Source organism: Protopterus annectens, chromosome 5.part1, assembly GCF_019279795.1.
Source record: "Protopterus annectens isolate FY-2018-M chromosome 5.part1, PAN1.0, whole genome shotgun sequence".
Taxonomy (NCBI): Eukaryota; Metazoa; Chordata; order Ceratodontiformes; family Protopteridae; genus Protopterus; species Protopterus annectens.
The window spans coordinates 638,839,523-638,862,124 of NC_056736.1; the positions used below are offsets into that span (position 1 = coordinate 638,839,523).

At 47.5% G+C, this 22,602-nt stretch overlaps 1 protein-coding gene across 8 annotated transcripts in view; it reads left to right on the forward strand.

The window, feature by feature from the left end:
- SLC7A1 (solute carrier family 7 member 1) overlaps window positions 1–22,602 on the forward strand; it is a 1,877,700-nt gene that overhangs the window by 1,386,531 nt on the left and 468,567 nt on the right. For all 8 annotated transcript variants that reach the window (XM_044073262.1, XM_044073257.1, XM_044073255.1 and 5 more), the window contains one exon: window positions 18,886–19,025. In XM_044073262.1, the coding sequence (XP_043929197.1) occupies window positions 18,886–19,025 (140 nt within the window). The remainder of the gene's footprint in view (window positions 1–18,885; window positions 19,026–22,602) is intronic.

A 22,602-nucleotide genomic window follows, 5' to 3' on the forward strand; every position in this document is an offset into this window, starting at 1 on the left:
TACATTTGTAGTCGGAAATTAATGTACTATACTGTTGATTGTGCTGGAGCATTTTTATTGTATCGTTGCTTGACATTCTGCCCAGATCATGAATGAAAAGGGCCTGTGGACCAGTTCACTTACCTGGTTAACAAACATTAAACAGACAAACAAAGTTACTATAATTGTGATGGTTATGTAAATTCATTGTTGCAGTTCCAGTTCTCTCCAACCACCCCAGCTCTTTCTTTCTAGAGCATCATTGGGTTGGAGCTGGGACCCTATTAGCCCTATACCCCACCTTTCCTCTCTGTTCTCTCACCTGGTGCCTCCATTCCTCAGGGCTGAATTAGCACCTGGAGAGTCCACTTGTTACCTTGTGTTTGGTACTTTTGTCCCTGAGGCTTTATCCTATAGATCACCTTGTGCTGTGGCTGTTAGTTTCCTTATCCATCAAAGAAAAGAAGGAACTGACGGTAGTACTAGCTGAAGTCCTTCATATACTTCTGATAGCCTGATGTCCAAGGGGAAAGAGTCAGCCAGAACCAGATGGGGAAGAATACAGCTTTACAAGTCAGGTCAGCCTTTGGGCTACTGCAAGCAGGAATCCATAGATGTTATGAATGCAATAGTGAATATACACGAACATAAGTTCTTAATACCATTGTACTTTGCCTTCTTTGATGCAAGGACAGGAGGTCTGGCACCCACTAAACAGTTGTTTTCCAAGTGGATTGCAAACCTCATTATTCTTTGCCATCATGAAATTCTCCACAACAGAAAATACTGCAGTCAAGGACCACATCACTAGATGTGGTGCTACTTTTAGTGTTTAGTGCAGGAATGTCTCTGATGCAGACATGTATCTTGGCTGCTTGGTTGTCATTTGACTCCTTTACCAAGCACTTTGGTTTCATCAGTGACTGGTGGAGATAGGCCTTCCTTGTTACTTTAGGAATTTGCCTTTTGAAATCTTTGAACTGTCATCCAGCCCATTCTATCTACACCATTAATTTTACATCATCATCCTCATGAATACGGGCAAAGGCAGTAGTCCATAGGTCTAGCCTGTCATTTACTGCTTGAAATTCAACCCTTTTATAAGTTCACCAAGGAGAGTCGTTATTAAATACAGGAGATGCATTCTTATAGTATCAGTTAATCCAGATATAGACCCTCTTTGGTAGATTTCCGATACTGTCATGCCATCCTATTGTGCTTGGCTGTTGCCTATGTCCAGTGGATGCTGATGGAGGTTCCTGTAAATCTGACAGGTGTAGACTTGTATATTATTTAACATTTTAGGTGTTAAATCATCTTTATTTTTCTTGTTTCACAGGAACTGTACTTCCTCAGTGGTTTGGGGCTAACCAGCTGGCTACAGGATAATGACACCCAACTAGGGTGGTGCATGATGTCACAGTTTGCATCCCTGTGAGTACAGCAGCCACAGCTGGCTGAGGAACAGGTTACACTCCCTAGGGTGGGACATGATCTCACAGTGTGCACTGGCAAAGGGTTTGCATCTGTGAGTACAGGAGCCGCAGCTGGCTAAGGAGCAAGTTGTACTCACCTAGGGTGAGACATAATATCACAGTTTGCACTGGTGTAGGGTGCACATCCCTGTGAGTACAGGAGCTTCAGCTGGCTAATGACAAGTTACACTCATCTAGGGTGGCACTTGACATCACAGTGTGCACTGGTATAGGGTGTGCATCCTTGTGAGTGTAGGAGTTTCGGCTGGCTAAGGGACAAGTTACACTCATCTAGGGTGGCACTTGACATCACAGTGTGCACTGGTATAGGGTGTGCATCCTTGTGAGTGCAGGAGTTTCGGCTGGCTAAGGGACAAGTTATACTCACCAAGCTGACACATGATCTCACAGTGTGCACTTGCATAATGTTTACATCCCTGCAAGTACAGGAGCTTTAGCTGGCTGAGGGACAAGTTACATTCACCTGGGGTGGAACATGGTGTCCCAGTGTGCACTGGCATAGGGTGTGCATCCCTGTTTGTACATGAACCACAGCTGGATAGGGGACAAGTTTTGCTCACCTAGGTTGGCATGATGTCACAGTGTGGACTGGTATAGGGTTTACATATATACCTGTGAGTGCAGGAGCTTCAGCTGGCTGAGAGGCAAATTATACTCACCTGGGGTGGCACATGACGTTACAGTGTGAACTGGCATAGGATGTGCATTCCTGTGAGTACAGGAGCTTAGTGGGCTAAGGGAGAAGTTACACTCACCCAGGTTGGCATGCTGTCACAGTGTGCACTGGTATCAGGTGCGTAACCCTGTGAGCACACAAGCTTCAGCAGCATAAGGGGCAGGTTATAGTAACCTAGGGTGGTACATGATGTCACAGTGTGCACTGGCATAGGTTGTGCTTACCTGTGAGTACAGGAGCTTCAGCTGGCTAAGGGACAAGTTATACCCAGTTAGCGTGGCATGTGACATCACAGTGTGCACTGGCGTAGTGTGTGCATACCTGTGAGTACAGGAGGCTCAGCTGGCTAAGGGACAAGTTTTACCGATCTAGAGTATTATGATGTCACATTGTTCAATGGCATGCATAGCTATGACTACAGGAGCTTCATAGAAAAAGTTGTTGTCGTTGTCTTTCGGCTTTTCCCGGTTAGGGGTCGCCACAACGGAACTCCGGTTCGCTAATGATTGGCAGTAGATTTTCACGAACGCCGAAGTGCCAGCTCGACGTCCAACCTTCAACAAAGGCATGCCCATTTAGGCATGTCTTTCGAACGCCCACCCAACCGCAGGGAGGACATGCAGACTCCACACAGAAGGTACTCCCTGCACTCCAGCCGAGAATCGAACGGGAGAACCTCTTGCTGTGAGGCAACAACGCTACCGCTGCACCACCGCGGATGATGAAATGGAAAAGAAAATGAAACCAGCCACAAGCCTACCATAGTAGGGTCCTCTTACAACTCAACTGATATGACGTTGACTTAATTATTTTCTATTAATTCCATCCTTCCTACTCCCTCCCTCACTCACTACCTGCCTTCCTCCGTGACTTCAACATTTTAGGTCATTCTGAAGTAGAAGTAATGTTGCAGGAAATCACATATTTACAAGACATTAAGGATACAATAAAGCCATAATTATAAATTATGAACTCTTATAATTTATTTTCTGTTAAGTACAAACTGTCAAATTACATTTATGGTTAAATATGCTGTCATGAAAAGCCACCCCCACCCTGTTGTGTCACATTTATTTCTCTAACCATTGGTCCCATGATACACTGAACGGTATCTGCTCAGGGACTTCAGCAAAAAAAAAAAGCTTTTATTTCTAGTCCTGAAAATGAGCATTCTTAAACCTCTCAGAGAACCCCTTAGATAAGTAAACTTAAATATCTACGTTGTGCTTCCTACATACTTAACTGCAGTCCTACCTCTTGTCAGATTTAGTGTAGCAGCTTTTCCATTCCTTAGTCCAGAAGTAGCAGCTGTGTAAACTTTTGCTGTCTGTTTCTTTCCATCTTGCGTTTTAGTTTCCGTTGTGTTTCTATTCTTAAAACACTGTTGTTAAATCCTTCAATGTTAAGTTGTAAATCTCGTCTTCATTCTTGCTTGATGGGTTCGGAGCCGATCCTCGGCTCTGACTCGGCACTTGCTAAGCTCGAGAGTCACTTTTACCAGCTCGAGGCAGCCCCATATCCCATGATGCAAGGCGGTAAGTACCCAGATCTCGTTTGCCGCTTCGCTGATGAGGTCCTCCTTTTACCAGCTCCTGGTAAGTGATTTTTACATTACTATTTTTGCCCCTTTTCTTCTAAAACTTTAAAATTTATAGTTTTAACACAGTTGTAGTCCCTTTCTGACTAGAAATTCCCTGTCTCCTTAAAACTTTTAGTCAGACTTCTCCCATCCCATCCCCCTGTTAGGTGTGTGTGTGTGTGTTATTGATAGTTTTGGGATATATAATTTAATTTCTTGGACTGGTGTTGTGTGTGTGTATTATTCACCATGTCTAAGGAAAGGGTCTCAGGCTTTAAGAAGTGTGACTCGTGCTGTCAGAAGATGTCTCTGACAGACGGTCACACTTCTTGCCTTTACTGCCTGGGGCCTCTTCACCTGCAGGACTCCTGCGCTATATGTCACTCTTTTAGCCAGAGAGTCCTGCAGGAAAGAAGAAATAAATTGATTTTGAGGGGCCTTCTTAAGCCGGAGGGCTCTCCGGCCAAGTCGGCTCCATCTAAGACTTCAAAGTCTTCCAAGGCCCAGGCTTCTGTGTCCAAGTCTGTGGCCTCGACTCCGACTCTTTTAGAGTCGAGATTGGCTCCGGCTGGAGCCGATTCTGGTTTACTCAAACCTTCGGCACCGATGGCTATCGGTGCCGATTCTGGTTCGACCACTTCGGTGTCGGCTCCGATCGGTTCCGACCACCATGTGGCTCAGGCATCGGTGTCGGCTCCGATCGGCTCCGACACCCTTACTTTTATGGCTGTATCGGCTCCGGCTGGAGCCGATGCATCGAAGCTACCTGTCGGTGCCGATAAGTTGTCGGCTCCGACAGTTTCTGTGGTTTCATCGGCTCCGATGGTTCCTTCGAGGAAGAGGTCTAGGTCCCCTTCCTTGGAGCCGATACTCGGCTCCAGCCTCCTCTCGAACGGAGCCATCGGAGCCGATCTTCTAGGTCATCCAGGCTTTCTGACCATGATTTAGAGAGAGTGGTCAGTAGATTACTAAAATCACAGGCACTGGCCCAAATGCTACATAGTCCGTCTCAGCAGACGACTATTAGTCCACACCCCATTGCAGTTCCTCCTTCGACTCTACCCCAGAGTTTGGAGTTGGAGTCTTCGAATAGTTTCTGCCACGGCTGAGGGACAGATTCCCCTTCTGCTCCCTCAGCCTCTACTCTAATCTCCTCTTGAGACCTTCCTTAGAGGGATTCGTGGCCGGGCTTCCCTGGTCTCCTCCGGGGGGGTGAGTGGCATCGGACCCTTGTCCGACCCCGCTCTTCCCCTTGGAGCCTCGGCCTTGGTGAGCTCGGCTCCGACATCTGCCTCGGAGCCTTCCTTTTCAGTGGGTCCTGGAGTTCCTAGCTCTTGAGTGGGTTCTCTCGGACCTCCCTGGGAGGGGAGCCTTCGAGGTGATGAAGAGTGTGCTGGCCACTGGACTCAGCCAGCAGTCTGTTCCCTTAGCTCCTCCCTCTATAGTGCCTGTTGACATCTCTGCCACTTCTCTTGCTCCCGGACCCAGAGATCCTCCGCCTCAGGTTTCCCCACTGGGAATATCCCCCTCTTCCGAGGATTCTCCTGATTTGTCGGGAGATCCTCCGCGGAAGAGGACTTGTAAGAGGAAACACGTAGACTCCCCCGAGTCTATCACTTCGGATACTGACTTAGATGAGTCAGAGGGATCCCCAAGATCCCCTCTGAGGATGTCTCCTTCTCAGACATCCTAGAACTCCTTAGACAGAGGGAAACTGGCCCACCAACAATCCCTCTGAGGATGAGTCAGTATACCTGAGGCGTTTGGATCTCGGCCCTCCACCTCCTGGGTGTCTCCGCCTTCGACCCCTTATGCAGGTTATTGCTCGAAGGCGTGGGCTGCTCCTGACTCTGTAGAGCCAGTCCCTAGGAGGCCTTCTAAATTTATTACCGCCCCGCCGGACAAGCAATTCCTCACAAAAGGTGTCCCCGCTGATGCCATGGTGGTGGCGGCTGCCACTAAGAAGGAACTTGCAGATCCTTCCGTACCTGTCCATCCTCCTAATAAGGACTCTAGGACCATGGATAGATATGGTAGCGGATGTTTTCTTCAGCGACCTTTGCTATGCTCGCTGAACTACCTATGTCACTTCACCAGACTCCAGAGGGATATCCTTAAGGAGCTAGGTGAAGTAGTACAGGATCCTACAGCTGCAGGGGCTCAAGAAAAAATTGCTTCGCAGCTAGGAACCCTTAACTCAATTGCTAACTCCTCCATGCGGCTGATATCATATGCTGCTGATGGAGCGAGTAGAGCCGCAGGTACAGGTGTGGCTCTTAGACGCCAAGCCTGGATGCGGCTCTGTAATTTTGCAGACCCCTTTAAGGCGTCCTTCACAAACTCTCCCTTTGATGGGTCAGCTTTGTTTGGCCCTCAAGTGAAGGAAATGTTGACCAGGTGTGAGCAGGACGGCAAGACTCTTTCTGCCGTAGGAGTCTGTTTTTCCACCCCTTCTAGACCTTACCCCAAAGGACAGAAGGGTGGCAAAATGTGGTTCCGCAAATCCCAAGGAGTCACGCCGGATTCACGTGGTCAGTTTACCCCTAGAGGCAGAGGGGTAACAACAACAGACGCCGCTCTAGAGGCAGAGGGGGTCCACAAAACCAGGGAAACAGAGAGTCTCTCTCTGACAAACCCTTTCAGCATCCCTGAGATGTTGCCCGGCTGTCCCTCCTTGGAGGCAGTCGGGGGAAGACTATCGCTGTACCCAGAAGCCTGGCGTTCCCTCACTCAAGACAGATGGGTACAGTCGATCATATCCGAGGGTTACAAAATTCCTTTCGAGGAAAGTCCTTTCTATCCCTCAAATTCCCTTCCAGATGTACCACCCGGTCTAAGGGAAATTGCAGAGTTAGAAGTCTTAAAACTACTGCAAAAAAGAGCCATTCAGCCAGTTACAACAGATCATTCAGAGCCCGGAATCTACTCAAGGTTCTTTTTGGTCCCCAAAAAGATGGGAGACTGGAGACCAATATTGGATCTCAGCAGACTCAACAAGTCTGTGAGGAAGACAAGATTCCGAATGGTCACTCTTCAGTCAATACTGCCCTTCTTACAGAAGGACAACTGGATGTGCTCAATAGATCTTCAGGATGCGTACTATCACATAAAGATTCACAGACGCTCCAGGAGATTTCTCCGCTTTCGGCTGGGGTCCAGTCATTTCCAGTTCAGAGCCCTGCCCTTTGGTCTCACTACAGCCCCCAGAGTGTTCACCAAATGCATGGCAGTGGTCACGGCTCACCTGAGACGTCAAGGATTCCAGGTGTTTCCGTATCTCGACGACTGGCTCCTTTCAGCCACCACCAGGCATCAGCTTGTTCAAGCCAGGGATTACATAATAAATCTTTGTTCTCATTTGGGCATCTCGATCAACTTCGAAAAGTCATCCTTGTTGCCCTGCCAGTCTATTACTTTCATAGGCGCAAACTTAAACACTGTTCGGATGTCAGCTACCCTTACAGATCAAAGAGTTTCAGACATTCAAAGTCATGTCAGGATCATTCTAGCCAACAAGAAAGTACAGGCCAGAATGGTTCTAAAGGTATTAGGCCTCATGGCTGCGGCCATTACTCTTCTTCCCCTGGCTCGCTTCTACATGCGCCTTCTTCAGTGGATGTTGTTCACTCAGTGGTCTTACCAACAACTTCCAATGCGTCACCAAATACTGGTGACACAGATATGCAAGAATCATCTTGCTTGGTGGATCACTTCTCCCCAGATTCACCAAGGCAGACACTTTGTACACCCATCCCCGGTAGCCACTGTCACCACGGATGCCTCCCTGATCGGGTGGGGGGGTCATTATCAGGGCAGGATGGTTCATGGGACGTGGCAACCGTTCGAATACCACCTGCACATAAATGTCCTAGAGATGAGAGCAGTGCTTTTAACGTTGCAAGCCCTCAACGACTTTCTTCCCGTAGGGACAATTGCAGTCCACACAGACAACATGTCTGTAGTTTGGTATATCAACAAACAGGGCGGAACCAAGTCCTACCCCTTGTGTCGAGAAGCTCAGACTTTGGCAATGGGCGATCTCCTCTCATCGGTTTCTGGTAGCAACGCATATCCCTGGGAAAACCAACATTTTAGCGGACAGATTGAGCAGAGCTATTCTCATGCCTCACGAGTGGTCTCTCAAGCAATCTATAGTGGAAGAGATTTTTCTGGAATGGGGTCGCCCATGTTGCGATCTTTTTGCTACTCCCCAAAACAGCAAATGCCCAGACTTCTTCTCTCTCTTCCCTCTGCCAGGCCATCCCCCCAGAGACGCTCTGACCCAGGATTGGCCCCAGGGACTTCTTTATGCCTTTCCTCCTTTTCCTCTGATCCCTCAAGTTATCCAGAAAGCAACCGTTTTGAGAGCCAAAATGATTCTCATTGCTCCTTATTGGCCTCGACAAATTTGGATGTGAGAGTGTTCAATCTCGCCGTTTGTTCTTACACATGGGTTCGGAGCCGATCCTCGGCTCCGTGTCAGCCGCTTGCAAGCTCTGCATCGAGAAGAAGCTCGAGATCACCTAATACCCACAATCCCCCTCTGCCTTTACCTCAGATCTAGTTTGCCGCTGCAGCGTTCGCATCACTGGGTCGAGCTCGAGCACCTAAGATAAGATTAAGATATTTTTTCTTGTATTTTTTCTTGGTACTTTTATCTTATAAGGTTATTTAGTGAATTTTTGTCTGTGTGTGGTAAGGTTGAGGGAATCTCGGTACCTTTAAGTTGTTAAAACTTATTTATAGTTCTCTTCGGGGCCTACCACCCCTTTCTTGGATTAGACAACCGGATTGACTAATATTACTGTCCTCCCTTTCCCCTGATTGCAAAGTTTCTACAGAAAGCCAACAACCTTCAGAGGATGATAATCCTCATTGCCCCATTCTGGCCTCGTCAAATTTGGTTCCCCTTTCTATTGCAACACCGCATTCGGGGACCTTGGATTCTGGACCCAGAGCCAGATCTACTGACTCACTCGTCAGGAGTTCCTCACCCATCTCTCGAATCACTCCATCTAGCAGCTTGGCTGCTCCGCTTCCCTTTCTAGCCAGGTCTGACTCTCTTACACTGGCAGTTCAGAATATATTAGTGACTTCTCATAAAGCTTCCACTACAAAGACCTACACCAGTAAATGGAAGCGTTTCATCTTCTGGGCGAATTCACATCATTTGGACCCTGTTATAGCTCCGTTAAACAAGATCTTGGAGTTTTTGACAGAATTGTTCCATGAAGGAGCTTCTCCTGCCACTTTAAGAGTACAATTGGCTGCCATTTCCAACTTTCATGTGGAAGAATGTGGTGCCTGTTATGGCTCACAGACTTTGTAAGGCTTTTTAAAAGGATCCTTTCATATTAGACCACCAGTGAGAACTCCTACATCACCTTGGAATCTGAACCTCTTACTTTCTAAATTGATGTTGCCCCCTTTTGAGCCAGCCTCTGTTTGCCCATTAAAGTTTTTATCGTGGAAGACTCTCTTCTTGGTAGCCATTACATCTGCTAGGGGTGTCTGAGCTTCAGGCTCTTTCTATTAAACACCCTTATTTGATTTTCCACTCTGACAGAGTATCTCTTCGGACTAATCCATCCTTTCTCCCCAAAGTTTGCTCTACCAATAACATTAATCAGTCCATTGAATTACCCACCTTTTTCAAAAATCATACTAATAAGTTAGAGTATATGTTGCACAAATTGGATGTCCACAGACAACTCAGGTTTTATTTGGATAGAACAAAAGATCACAGGAAATCTGATCAACTATTTGTAGCTTTTGCTGACAGCAGGAAAGGTGTAGCAACGAACTCTTTCCAAATGGCTAACTGATTGTATCATATACGTTTATGAGTCTTCTAATCAAACCTTATCGGTCAAACCTAAAGGACATTCTACAAGATCAGTGTCTACATCCTTGGCTCACGCAGCTCGCCTACCATTAGACACGATTTGTGCAGCTGCTACTTGGGCTAAACCGCATACATTTATCTCTCATTACAAAGTGGACAGGGTTTCTAGGGATAGGGCAACCTTTGGTTCCACTGTGCTCAAGAACGTTCTCCCGTGAGTTCCTCAAGATCATGGAGCTAGGCGCTACATGTGTAAGAACAAACGGCGAGATTGAACACTCTCACATATAGAAGTTATGTCCTTACCATAACATTCCATGTGGAGTGTTCATCTCGCCTTTGTTCTTACATTCCCACCCTCCCACCCTCAGGAAGAACGTTCGATTTGGTGCCTGGTCTGGAGTATTCTCCTGCTGCATTTGCAATAGTTGTATTTGTATGATACACTTGTGTATATATATATATATGTATATAGATGATCTTTGATTGTGTAAATTTTGGTATGAGTGTGCTCTCTCTGGCTGCTGGTTTGTTTGCAAACTAGATCTGAGGTAAAGGCAGAGGGGGATTGTGGGTATTAGGTGATCTCGAGCTTCTTCTCGATGCAGAGCTTGCAAGCGGCCAACATGGAGCCGAGGATCGGCTCCGAACCCATGTGTAAGAACAAAGGCGAGATGAACACTCCACATGGAACGTTATGGTAAGGACATAACTTCTATTTTCCGTTCCTCCATCGTCACCTTTTGGTGCAGCCGTGGCATCTGGACCCAGTGCCAGATCTTCTGATTCACCAATCCGGTCAGCTGCACCGGTCTATCCCTTCTCTCAACCTCACAGCATGGTTGCTCCACTTCCTTCCTTAGCCAGGCTTCCTTTGATCTCTAAACCCGTTAGAGACATTCTAGTAGCTTCCTTAAAATCCTCTACCAGGAGGATTTATACAAGCAAATGGAAGCGTTTCTCTTATTGGGCTAAAGCCAAGAATATTGATCCCTTCACTGCTCCAGTTCAGGCAGTTTTGGATTTCTTAGCGGAGGTTTTTCATGCAGGCTCCTCTTCTTCTACAGTTAGAGTTCAATTGGCTGCTATCTCGAACTTTCATGTCGGGTTCGCAGATCACAATATTATGTCCCACAGGCTTTGTAGAGCCTTCTTGAAAGGAATTTTCCTCCTGAAGCCTCCAGTCAGGAGTCCTCCTCCTCAATGGGATCTAAATTTAGTGCTGACATCCTTGATTCTTCCCCCCTTCGAGCCAGCTGTTTCTTGCTCCCTGAAATTTCTTTCATGGAAAACCTTATTCCTGGTAGCTATTACATCGGCCAGGAGGGTGTCTGAACTTCATGCTCTTTCTGTTCGCCCCCCCATTTGGTCTTTCACAAAGACAAGAGTATCATTGAGAACTAATCCGACCTTTTTGCCTAAGGTCGCCTCAAAGACTAATTTAAATCAATCCATTGATCTCCCTGTATTTTTTCCAAATTATTCTAACAGATCGGAACAAAAACTACATTATCTTGATGTCCATCGACAACTCAGATATTATTTGGACAGAACTAAACAATTTAGGAAATCCAATCAACTCTTTGTTTCCTATGCTGATAACAAGAAAGGCCTTCCTGTCTCAAAAGTGACCTTATCTAGATGGCTTTCTTCTGTCATCTCTGAAATTTATCGGCTCAGGGGAAAACAGCTGTGCTCAAAACCTAAAGCACATTCAACCAGAAGCTTTGCTACTTCTACAGCCTTTCAAGCTAGACTTCCTTTAGACACTATTTGTGCAGCGGCCACTTGGGCCACTCCTCATACTTTTGTTTCCCATTACAAATTGGACTTGGCCTCCAGGGACAGAGCCAGTTTTGGCTCTACAGTCCTCAAGAGTCTGTTCCATTGAGCCACCCAGGATAGAGGTGCTAAGGACGCGGTCCCATCAAGCAAGAATGAAGGCGAGATTGACAACTTAACATTGAGAAGTTATGTACCTACCATAACGTTCCATGTTAGTTGTCTTCTCGCCTTCTTTCTTGCACCCTCCTTCCCCCAGGCCTGGACAGACCTTTCTCTACAAGGAGTTATGATGCTGAAGACCATACAGAGCTGGTCCTTCTTCCATCCTGCAAGTTTTTCTTTCTTCCTTCTTCCTTTGGGAAGTGTTTATGCTAGGTGCTATTTCCCTTTTGTTATCAACGAGATGTGGGTACTTACCGCCTTGCATCATGGGATATGGGGCTGCCTCGAGCTGGTAAAAGTGACTCTCGAGCTTAGCAAGTGCTGAGTCGGAGCCGAGGATCGGCTCCGAACCCATCAAGCAAGAAAGAAGGCGAGAGAAGACAACTAACATGGAACGTTATGGTAGGTACATAACTTCTCATTTTTCTCTTTCCTCATCTGACCTCAGGTGCTGTTCATGCAACCACCTTCATGGATAGTGAGAGATTAGTGCCATCCTGCAGTAGATGTTGGAAGGACTTTTTAATATGCAGCACCCACTTGTCCCCAACCTATGCTTTTGTAAACTTCTTAATTCCTAGAGGTGCACAATTTCTTGCAGCTGGTATGTGCACTAATGGATCCACTTCACCACTTTATCTTCAGTTTATAGCACCACTATACTTCTGTAGAGGCCATGGCAGTGGCTTTGTGCCCCACCTCCTGGAAAAGATAACTCTCTCTTTAACCACTCATTTCCTTTGAGAAATATTAGTCTGTTTTATCAGCCCCTTCATTTTTCCCTGGTTGGTTGTTTGGTGCCTAGGTCACTGGTATCATACTCAGACATCCTGCCTCCTTGCTATTGGGCCAGTGACAATTGTTAAGTACCCGCCAGATATCCTACACCTGTGAATTCTTCAGCAGGCACACACAGTGTTCAGGCAGTTCATCTTACTACCCTAGACACACCTACAGCAGTCCATATTCTTTTTCCTGTTTAGAGTGTTTTATTGAAGGACTTCTTGCTGTCATCTATCTTGGAGTGCTTGGTATATATGTCTCACTTATTCTGTTTCACCTTCTTTTGTTTTGCAAAGCAGTGGATTGAAAAATAGAATGTCATTTCACTATTCCCTATATTTACCAATGTAGGAAATGGTTTAATGGGTGAAACTTACTGAAAGAACTTAAATGTATGATGTCATGTAGTCCTATCTCGCCTACATTCTTCACCTGTGGGTTCGGAGCCGAATATCGGCTCCGACTCGGCCTATTTACTAGCTCGAAAGTCTTTGATTGGCTGGGCTAAGATGGTATCCCACAACACACTGCTCCACATCCCCAGATCTCGTTTGCCGCTTGTAGAGCTTGGACGTGGTCTTGACTTGTCTGTGGCTAAGTATTGATAAAACCTCTTTTCCTGTGAACATTTTGCTGATTGTTATTAGCCTGTAGAGCTTTTTGTTAGCTATTGTTGCTGCATTAGTGTCTTGTGAGTTGTGAGTGGTTTTCTGTGTTGTGGTATCCCTAACTTCCCTCGGGCTAGGCCCGTTTCAGTTAGAGGACCTAGTCCTCCGTTGTGGTGTTTGTCTGACTGTCATTTGGTGTGTTGTCGTTTTGTTAAGAGGAGAACCGTTTTAGTTAGAGGTTCTCCCCATTGCCTGCTTTGTTTGTTGTGCTTGTGTGGACTTGCAGTTTCTGTGTGAGCAGTTTCCCGCCTTTTGTCAGTAGCGGCTGCTACGGTTGTGGCCTTAGAATGTCTAAGGAGCAGAGAGAGCATAAGCCCTCGGGCTTTAAAAAGTGTACGAAGTGTTCTTATAAGATGTTCATCACAGATGGACACTCGGTCTGTGTTTACTGTCTTGGAGCCATCCACCTTCAGGAGTCGTGCAGTTTCTGCCACGCCTTTAGTCCTCGGGTGCTCCAAGAGAGGAAAAACAAATTAATCCTAAAGGGACTGCTTAAACCGTCTTTTGAGGAGGATTTAGGTTCGGCTCCCAGTCGAAGTCTAAATCCTCGAAATCCAAGAAAAGGTCTTCGGCTCCATATGTTGCTTCGGAGCCACCTTCCAAAATCACGATTATTGAGTCTGCTTCCTCGGCTCCACCGTTATCGGGGCCGCAGGAGGTAGCTGTGTCTAGTGAGCCTGCTTCCGCTCTGATCGTACTGGAACCAATTCGGAGCCGGTCGCCAAATTTGAGGCAGTGTTCTCCAGATAGGAGGTCTAGGTCTCCATCCATCTCCTCCATGTCCTCCAGGCTTTCCGATTTGGATGTAGATAGGGTGGTGCAGAGGCTCCTACAGTCGCCGGTGTTGTCCAAACTTTTCTCAGCTCCTACCCAGTCGGGCTCCGGAGCCGGCTCCTAAGGTTATTTCTGCTATTCCTCCTCCGAGCGCATCCTTGTCGTCGGAGCCGGTAAGCTCCGCTCCGAGCGACGTTCCTGCGTCGGCTCTGATCCCCCAGCGGGGCTTATCGGTGCCCGCATCGGCTCCAACCTTGTCGGCTCCGTCCACAGGGTTCAAGACTCGGGTCTCCTTGGTCGGGCCTGAGGGGATGCCTCGGAACACCCTTCGGTTCTGAGCCTCCCACTCGGTGCCTCGGCTGTGGGGACACCAGTCCCGGTCATGGCCTTGGAGGGAGGTCGGTCCTCCGATTCGGGAGGTCCTGCCTTCGAGGCTATGCGGAGCGCACTGGCTAGGTCAGCTACTTCTCTCGGGTCGCTTCTACCTTCCCCCACAACACCGGCGAGAGCTTCTGATGCCCACCTATCTTTGGATAGCAGAGCGCCAGGGCCTAAGGATACCCCCATGAGTGGTCCCCTTCTTTCTGAGGGGCCCTCAGAGCCTATGCCTGCGGAACCCCCCAGAAAGAAAATGTGCAAGAGGAAGCACATAGACTCCCAGGACGAGTCTCTCACTTCCGATACTGACCTCGAGGAATCGGAGGTTTCCCCCAAGTCTTCCTCTGAGGATGTTTCGTTCTCCGATATACTGGAGATCCTGAAACAAAGAGGAGACTGGCCCTCCAAAACCACCTCCGAGGAGGAGTCAGTATTCCTTAAGGCTTTTGGCGCTCAGCCCTCCGCCTCCTGGGTGTCTCCACCCTTCGACGAGTTCCTTGACCTTATTTGTCGAAGGGTGTGGGAGTGTCCTGACTCGGTGGAGCCTGTTTCTCGACTCCCCAACAAATTTTTGTCCGCTCCCCAAGGAAAAGAATTTTTGGCAAAGGGAGTCCCGGTAGATGCTATGGTGGTGGCGGCAGCCACCCAGAAGGAAGTTGCTGAGTCTTCCTCTTCGGTCCATCCTCCTAACAAGGAGTCTAGGACTATGGACCGGTACGGGAAGCGTACCCTGTCTTCAGCTACCTTTACCTTGCGGTCGCTGAATTATTTGTCTCATTTCACGCGGCTCCAGAGAGATCTCCTTAAGGAGTTAGGAGATACTCTAACGGATAACGTACCTGAGGCAGTGGCCCAGACTGTCAACACTCAGCTCTCTACCCTCAACTCCATCGCTAACTCGTCCATGCGACTTATTTCGTACGCAGCCGAGGGAGCGAGTAGGGCGGCTAGCTCAGGGGTGGCCCTCAGGAGGCAAGCCTGGCTACGCCTGTCACTTTGCGGAAGCCTTTAAGTCTTCCTTCACTGATGCCCCCTTTGATGGTACCTCCTTGTTCGGGACCAAAGTGAAAGACACCCTCACCAGGTGCGAGCAAGAGGGAAAGACCTTGTCTGCCGTAGGGGTCCGTTTTTCCCTTCAGTCGAGACCTTATTCCAGAGCTCAGCGAGGGGGAAAGATGTGGTTCAAGAAATCACAAAGGCCTTTTCCTGCCGCACAAGGTGAGACCCCCTCCCGAGGCAGGGGAGGGGGGTCGTATTCAGGGAGACGTCGCCCCAGAGGCAGAGGGGGCCCCTGCAATTCTGGGGACCGCGATTCCTTTCATGGTTCCCCATACTCTCATTCCTGAGGGTGTGCCCGACTGTGCTTCTCCGGAGCCAGTTGGGGGTCGAATTTCCCAGTATCCGGAAGCCTGGGTCAACATCACCCAGGACCGATGGGTATTAGGGATAATCGCCGGAGGTTACACCATCCCATTCTACTCAGCACCCCCGTCAAAAGGATCCCAGACGTTCCACCCAGTCAAAGGGATCAAGCAGCATGAGAGGTTTCTCAGCTGCTGGAAAAACGAGTCAACCAACCAGTCCCCCCAGACCAGACCGGATTAGGGACTTACTCAAGATTCTTTTGGTGCCGAAAAGAACGGGGGACCTGAGACCCATTTTGGATCTCAGCCAACTCAATCATTACGTACACAAGTCCAAATTCCGGATGGTCACGCTACAATCGATTCTCCCATTGTTGGGAAAAGAAGTATGGATGTGCTCCATCGACCTGAAGGATGCTTACTACCACATCAAAATGGACAGAGCATCCAGATGTCACCTACGCTTCCGGCTGGGAGCCAGGCATTTCCAGTTTCGAGCCCTGCCCTTTGGTCTCACCACAGCCCCCAGGGTGTTCACCAAGTGCATGGCAGTGGTGACGGCTCACTTGAGACGTCAAGGATTCCAGGTGTTTCCGTACCTGGACGACTGGCTCCTCTCCGCCTCCACCAAGCATCTACTTTGTCAAAACAGAGATACTACCATCAATCTATGTTACCAGTTAGGCATTACAATAAACTGGAAAAAATCTGCCTTGTTACCCTCACAGTGTGTCTCAATTTATAGGAGCAGAGTTGGACACTATTCGATTGAGGGCATTCCTACCACTGGAGAGGATCATGGGGTTACAACAACAGGTTCGTACGATGATGCCTCTGAGATGCGTGAAGGCAAGGCTAGTTCTTCAATTACTGGGGACAATGGCGTCTACTATCATGATGGTCCCGTTAGCGAGGTTACATATGAGAATTCTACAATGGCTCCTATTCGCCCAGTGGTCCTTTCAAAGACTACCACTATCCCATCCAATCTTAATCACAGGCAGATGCAAGCAGGACCTCAGTTGGTGGCTATGCACCAACAACTTAAATGTGGGAAAACCGTTTGTACCACCCGACCTGGTAGCCACAGTGACCACGGACGCCTCCCAGATAAGGTGGGGGGGCATTATCTCGACAGGATGGTCCAAGGCACGTGGCAGGAGCACGAGATAAGACTTGCACATAAATGTCCTAGAGATGAGGGCAGTGCTTTTTGCGTTGCAGGCACTTCAGGATGTCCTCCCTCTAGGGACTATTGCAATACACTCAGACAATATGTCAGTAGTGTGGTACCTTATCAAACAAGGAGGAACCCGATCTTACCCTCTGTGCAGAGAGGCCATGAGAGTGTGGAATTGGGCGATAGCTTCCCAACGCACATCCCGAGGAAAACCAATGTGATTGCAGACAAGCTAAGCAGGGCGATCCTCATGCCCTACGAGTGGTCCCTGAACCGCCGGGTGGCGGAAAGCATATTCAGCAGATGGGGTCAGCCTTGCTGCGATCTGTTTGCCAGTCCCCTCAATGCGAAATGCAGCAGCTACTTCTCGCTGATCCCCCCACCGGGGGAGTCTCCAAGGGACGCTCTTGCGCACAACTGGCCCTCGGGTCTACTTTATACTTTCCCTCCGTTTCCCCTTATCTCAAGGGTAATTCAGAAAGTGTTATCCTTGGGAAGCAGGTTGATTCTGATCGCGCCACACTGGCATTGTCAAGTATGGTTCCCCTCGTCCAGACTTGCTGACACATATGTCTGGACAGTTCCACCCCTCACTGGGGACCCTTAGGCTGACTGCCTGGCTACTCCACTTCCATCCGTAGTCAGATGTCATGATTTTTCTCCAGACGTGGTCCATATTCTTTCGTCCTCCCATAAACCGTCCACTAGGAAGATCTACTCTAGTAAGTGGAAAAGGTTCTCGATTTGGGCCCAGTCCAAAGGTATTGACCCCTACGCAGCCCCCATCAATTCAGTTTTGGAATTTCTATCTGCTTTGTTCTATCAAGGGTCTGCCTCAGCCACCATCAAAGTTCAGCTGGCGGCTATTTCAAATTTTCATGTAGCTTACGAACCTAGCTTAATGGCACACAGGCTGTGTAAAGCATTCTTGAAAGGCACTCTTCTGCTTCATCCTCTTGTATCTCAACCTGTTATGCCCTGGAACCTCAATTTCATTCTGCAGGCTCTCACTCTCCCACCCTTCAAACCTGCGGCCTACTGCGACTTAAAATTTCTTACTTGGAAGTCTGCCTTTTTGATAGTTATCACCTCAGCTAGACGAGTCTCAGAAATCCAGGCCCTATCCGTCAAGCCCCCATATTTGATATTCCATAAAGATAGAGTCTCTCTGAGACCAAACCCATCCTTTCTTCCCAAGGTGGCTTCCTTATCTAATATTAATCAGTCCATTGAACTGCCGGTCTTCTTCCCCAATTTTTCCAACAAGGCAGAGTACCAGTTTCATCTGTTGGATGTTCATAGACAACTACGCTTTTATCTACATAGGACAAAAGATTGGAGGAAGTCAGACCAGCTCTTCGTTTCGTTTTCAGAGAATCTCTTGGGGTGTGCAGTTTCCAAGGTCACCATCTCTAGGTGGATAGCTGGTTGCGTCTCATTTATTTATCATGCAGGGGGGAAGAGTCTGCCCTCTCCAGACAGAGCACATTCTACAAGAGCTGTTTCCACTTCCATAGCCTTTCAGGCTAGGCTATCGATGGATGATATATGTGCAGCTGCGACGTGGGCTTCTCCTCACACGTTTGTCTCCCATTACAAATTGGATATGGTGTCCAGGGGCAGATCATCTTTTGGCTCCACAGTGCTCAGGAGTATTTTCCATTGAGCCACCCAGGACGTAGGTGCTAGGGACGCTGTCCCACAGGTGAAGAATGTAGGCAAGATAGGACTACATGACATCAGTACGTTATGTACTCACCATATCGTTAGATGTATGTAGTCCATCTCGCCTCACTTTCTTCGTTACCCCCCCTCCCCATCGTCCCGCAGGCCTGGAGGATTTGGAGGATCACCATGTCCTTCTTGTATTGCTGAGTCCCTTTGGTTAATTTGTTGGACCTCTTTGTTGAGGATGTGTGTGTGTTTGGGTGAGGCATCCTGTACTTCTGTTGGCAGCAAACTAGATCTGGGGATGTGGAGCAGTGTATTGCGGGATAAAATCTTAGCCCAGCCAATCAAAGACTTTCGAGCTAGTAAATAGGCCGAGTCGGAGCCGATATTCGGCTCCGAACCCACAGGTGAAGAATGTGAGACGAGATGGACTACATACATCTAACGTTATGGTGAGTACATAACTTACTGTTTTTTGTGTGTCAGGTTTCTTGTTAAAACAGCAAATTCCTGTGTATCTGATCTTTTTTTTTTTTTTTTACCAGTCTTCTTGGTTCCATGTTTCCAATGCCAAGAGTAATTTATGCAATGGCAGATGATGGGTTACTCTTCCGTTTTTTAGCTAAAATCAGTGAGAAGTCCAAAACACCAACAACAGCAACAATAGTCGCAGGAACTGTGGCAGGTAAGGAGAGATCTCATAAATCAATGAAGTTAAAAATAAAAGTATTCCTCTGATGTATATGCATTTTTATGAACACAAAACACGGGCCCAATGTCCTTAAATGAAAAAGGATGTTGCCTTAGTGGCATAGTGTGTGCATACCTGTGAGTACAGGAGCCTCAGCTGGTTAAGGGACAAGGACAGTGTCATTTTTCAGTCCTTCTGTCTTTCTTTCTTTCTTTTAACTGCTTGTTTGTGTTCAGACTCATGCCATCCAGCTTATCTGATTTGACTTCAGTGCCTATAGCTATTTCCCCACCTCCTGATCAGTTGCTTTCCTCTGGTACAGATAAAAGTAAGTAGAAGTATTGCTATGTTATGGATCATTGGGGGGATTTCTCGGTTCTTGTCTACCATCTCTTGAATCTCTTAACTTAATGGCCTTGTCTGCTTCTACCTAGGTGGTAGCAGTTCATAGGTTCTTAGAAGGTTACTAAGCTAATGGCCCTAGGGCCTTAACAAGCCTAGCCATGTAATACCCTTGCTCCATAGTTGACTATGGTCGTTGTTAGCAAAGCGAATCAGTGATTAGCAATGATTGCCCCTGTCCATAAAGGACATAAGTACCACCCCAAGGGTGAATTTGTGGTCTTCCATCCAGTTGTCAAGCTTGCATTTAAGTAGGGTAATTGAGGAGCTTTGCTTCGTTTGAAGTGGGAGTTATTCCAGAGCAGCAGCAATCTGTGGAAGACATATCTGTCTCTCCAACGTGTTCTGTTTATATCACAGGCTAGGTTGAGATCCCTGGAGTGAGTGAATCTTGTTCCATTTGATTTGCGGATGTGCAGCATTTCCATTAGGGCCACGTCAGAGATCACTGCGTAGGACAGGCACACATCACCTCTCAGCAGCCTGTAGGATACAGAGGACAGAGACAGGACCTTCAGTCTTTCCGTGTAGGCCATGTTTTGGAGGCCCACAATTTTCTTGGTTAGAAACCTCTGTGGTGTCTCCAGTTGTTGCAGATGTCTGGTGAGGTACATGCAAAAGGGAGCATTGTACACGATTAGTGGTCTAATGAGGATCAAGTATAGAGGGATTATAACATCCTTAGTCTTGGATACAATGCCCTTATTTATGAAATACAACATAGAAGGCTTTCCTTACCACTATGACATGGTGAGAGAAGTTTAAATTGCTGTCAACCTGTGTTCCCAAGTCTCTCACCACTGTGTTTGAGCTTAGGGAGGTGCTATATATAATGTAATTTGCATGGGCCACTTCTTTGCCAAAGGGGATAATGATTCACTTTTTTGCATTTAGTTTTAGGCCATGAATCTGGCACCAATCATTTGTCTGCATTAACCGCTTTTGTAATATGTTAACATCGTTGGGGAACTCATTGATTAAACATCGTTTGCAGTCGTCTGCGAACTTGGTAAGCCACAGGCCATCTACTTTTGCCTGAACATCTGAGAAGTAGATTCCAAATAGTAGAGGGCCCAGCACAGATCCTTGTGGTACACCACTGGTAACTGGTCTACTGGTGGTGGTGGAATCCCAGACATTGACAGCATGCATTCTGTCGGTGAGACAATTTGCTACCCATCTAGTAATATATGGGTTAATCCCCAGCTGGGAGAGTTTCTCAATGATACCTGAGTGGGGTATTGTGTTGAAGGCCTTGGCTAAGTCAACATAGGTGGTATGCACTGCTTTGCCCTCATTCAAGGCTTTGATGACATTCTCAAAGAAATACACCAGGTTTAATAAGCAAGACCTCCCCTTAACGAAGCCAGACTGGGTCGGGTCAAGAGTTTAGAGGTCACCTATGTCCTTGCTGATAAGGCCCGTGATGATTCTTTCCATGGCCTTGCAGATAAAGCTGGTTAGGCTTATGGGTCTGTAGTTCCCATGGTCGGTTGATGGACCCCTTTTGTGTAAGGGGATTACTGTTGCTGTTCTCCACTCTGCTGGAACAAAGCCAGTGCTCAGGCTATGGTTGAAGAGAGTACCAGGTGGATGTTCTTCGTGTTTCACTGTTGCAGTCATTACATTTCGGTAATCTGCTGTCAGGTTGCCCTCAGTCGGCCTGAATAACAAAGTCTTGGGTCCTGCATAGGTTGCTGTCTCCTCTTCCATGACGTCAGGTCGTCAGTGGTATAAAGCATGCAGCCGACACCATTTTATTCAGTCTTTCTTGCCGCGCGGTGCCCGAAGCAGAAGCAGTTCGCAAGTGCCGGTCAGCCGACTCCTGAAATTTTCACATTCGAGTTTCAGAACCGAAGTCTTCAACTAAAGCTAAGTACCCCGTTGGGGAAACTTTTTCTTGCTCCTTACCAGTGTCAGTAAAAGTTAATAATTGCATTACTTGTGGGAAGCAAATACCTCATAAGGATTTTCATTTGCACTGTATTCCTTGCCTAGGCCCAGATCATAACGTGCCTTGCTGTCAGTTTTGCTAGATTTAACCAATGCACTATTAAGTGTCTGTATATTTTTGCTTCTAAATATTTTGGATCCAGATTTGATTACCCTGAAATGTCGTCGGTTAGCAATCCGACTACCGGAGTTCACAAAAAACGCAAAGAAAAAGGTAGAGACAGACCGTCGAGGTCCGAAACTGACAACGAAACTTCTAAGCCAGTCACCGGTACTCAGTGAGGCGTTTTCGCAGCCCCTGATACCCACTACTTTTGAGTCGCAGGCCTCTACCGAGACCCATGTGGAGTCTGGTATGCCGCGAGATGCTCAGAGTATTGAACCCGCGGATGTCTCTCCCTTGGATGGGTCCGGAGCCGCTGAGCAGGCACCAGCTTCTGAGGGTGTTTTCAGGCCTCAACATTTTTATATAAAACCGACGCCAGCTTCAAAAACAAGATCAAAAACATCTTCTATGTCTAAAAAACCGATGCATGAGCCACGTGCTCAGGGCCCTATACCTAAAAAACAGATGATCAAAATGGCTGAGAACTTAATTACCTTGAGCAGGGGCTTCCAACCCTCCCCCGCTAAGAGGTCTAGGCAAGGCACTGATTATGAATCTTCAGATCAGGTTTCCATTTTTTTCTGACTCCTCTTCTGATCAGGAATTTTCTGTTCCACTCTATGAGGATTCTGATGCAGAGGAATCCATACCATCTGCATCTCATAGGTTCATAGTTTCATAGGTAGATACTAGGCTATCTGCCCTAGGGCATTTATAAGCCTAGCCAGAGTGTATTTGGCTTCCGCCTCCCTATTAGATTAGCCTACTGTGCCTCTGTAAAGTAGGTCACAGAAGGTACCCTTTTAAGATTAGTTTACTGTGCCTCTGTCTAGCAGGGACACTGGGGAGATCCCAGGGGTGAATTTGCGATTTCCCATCCACGCGTCCAAATTTCGCTTGAAGAGGGTCTGAGAGGGGCTATGTCTAACATGAATCGGGATTCTATTCCAGAGTGAGGGGAGCCTCTGGGAAATGAATCTGTCCCTCCAGCATGTCCTATTTATTTTTGTGCTGAGGTTTAGGTCCTTGGAGCGTGTAGCTCTAAGGGACTTGGATTTTTTGAGGTGGAGCATGTCCAGTAATTCTGGGTTTGACATGGCTTTGTACTTC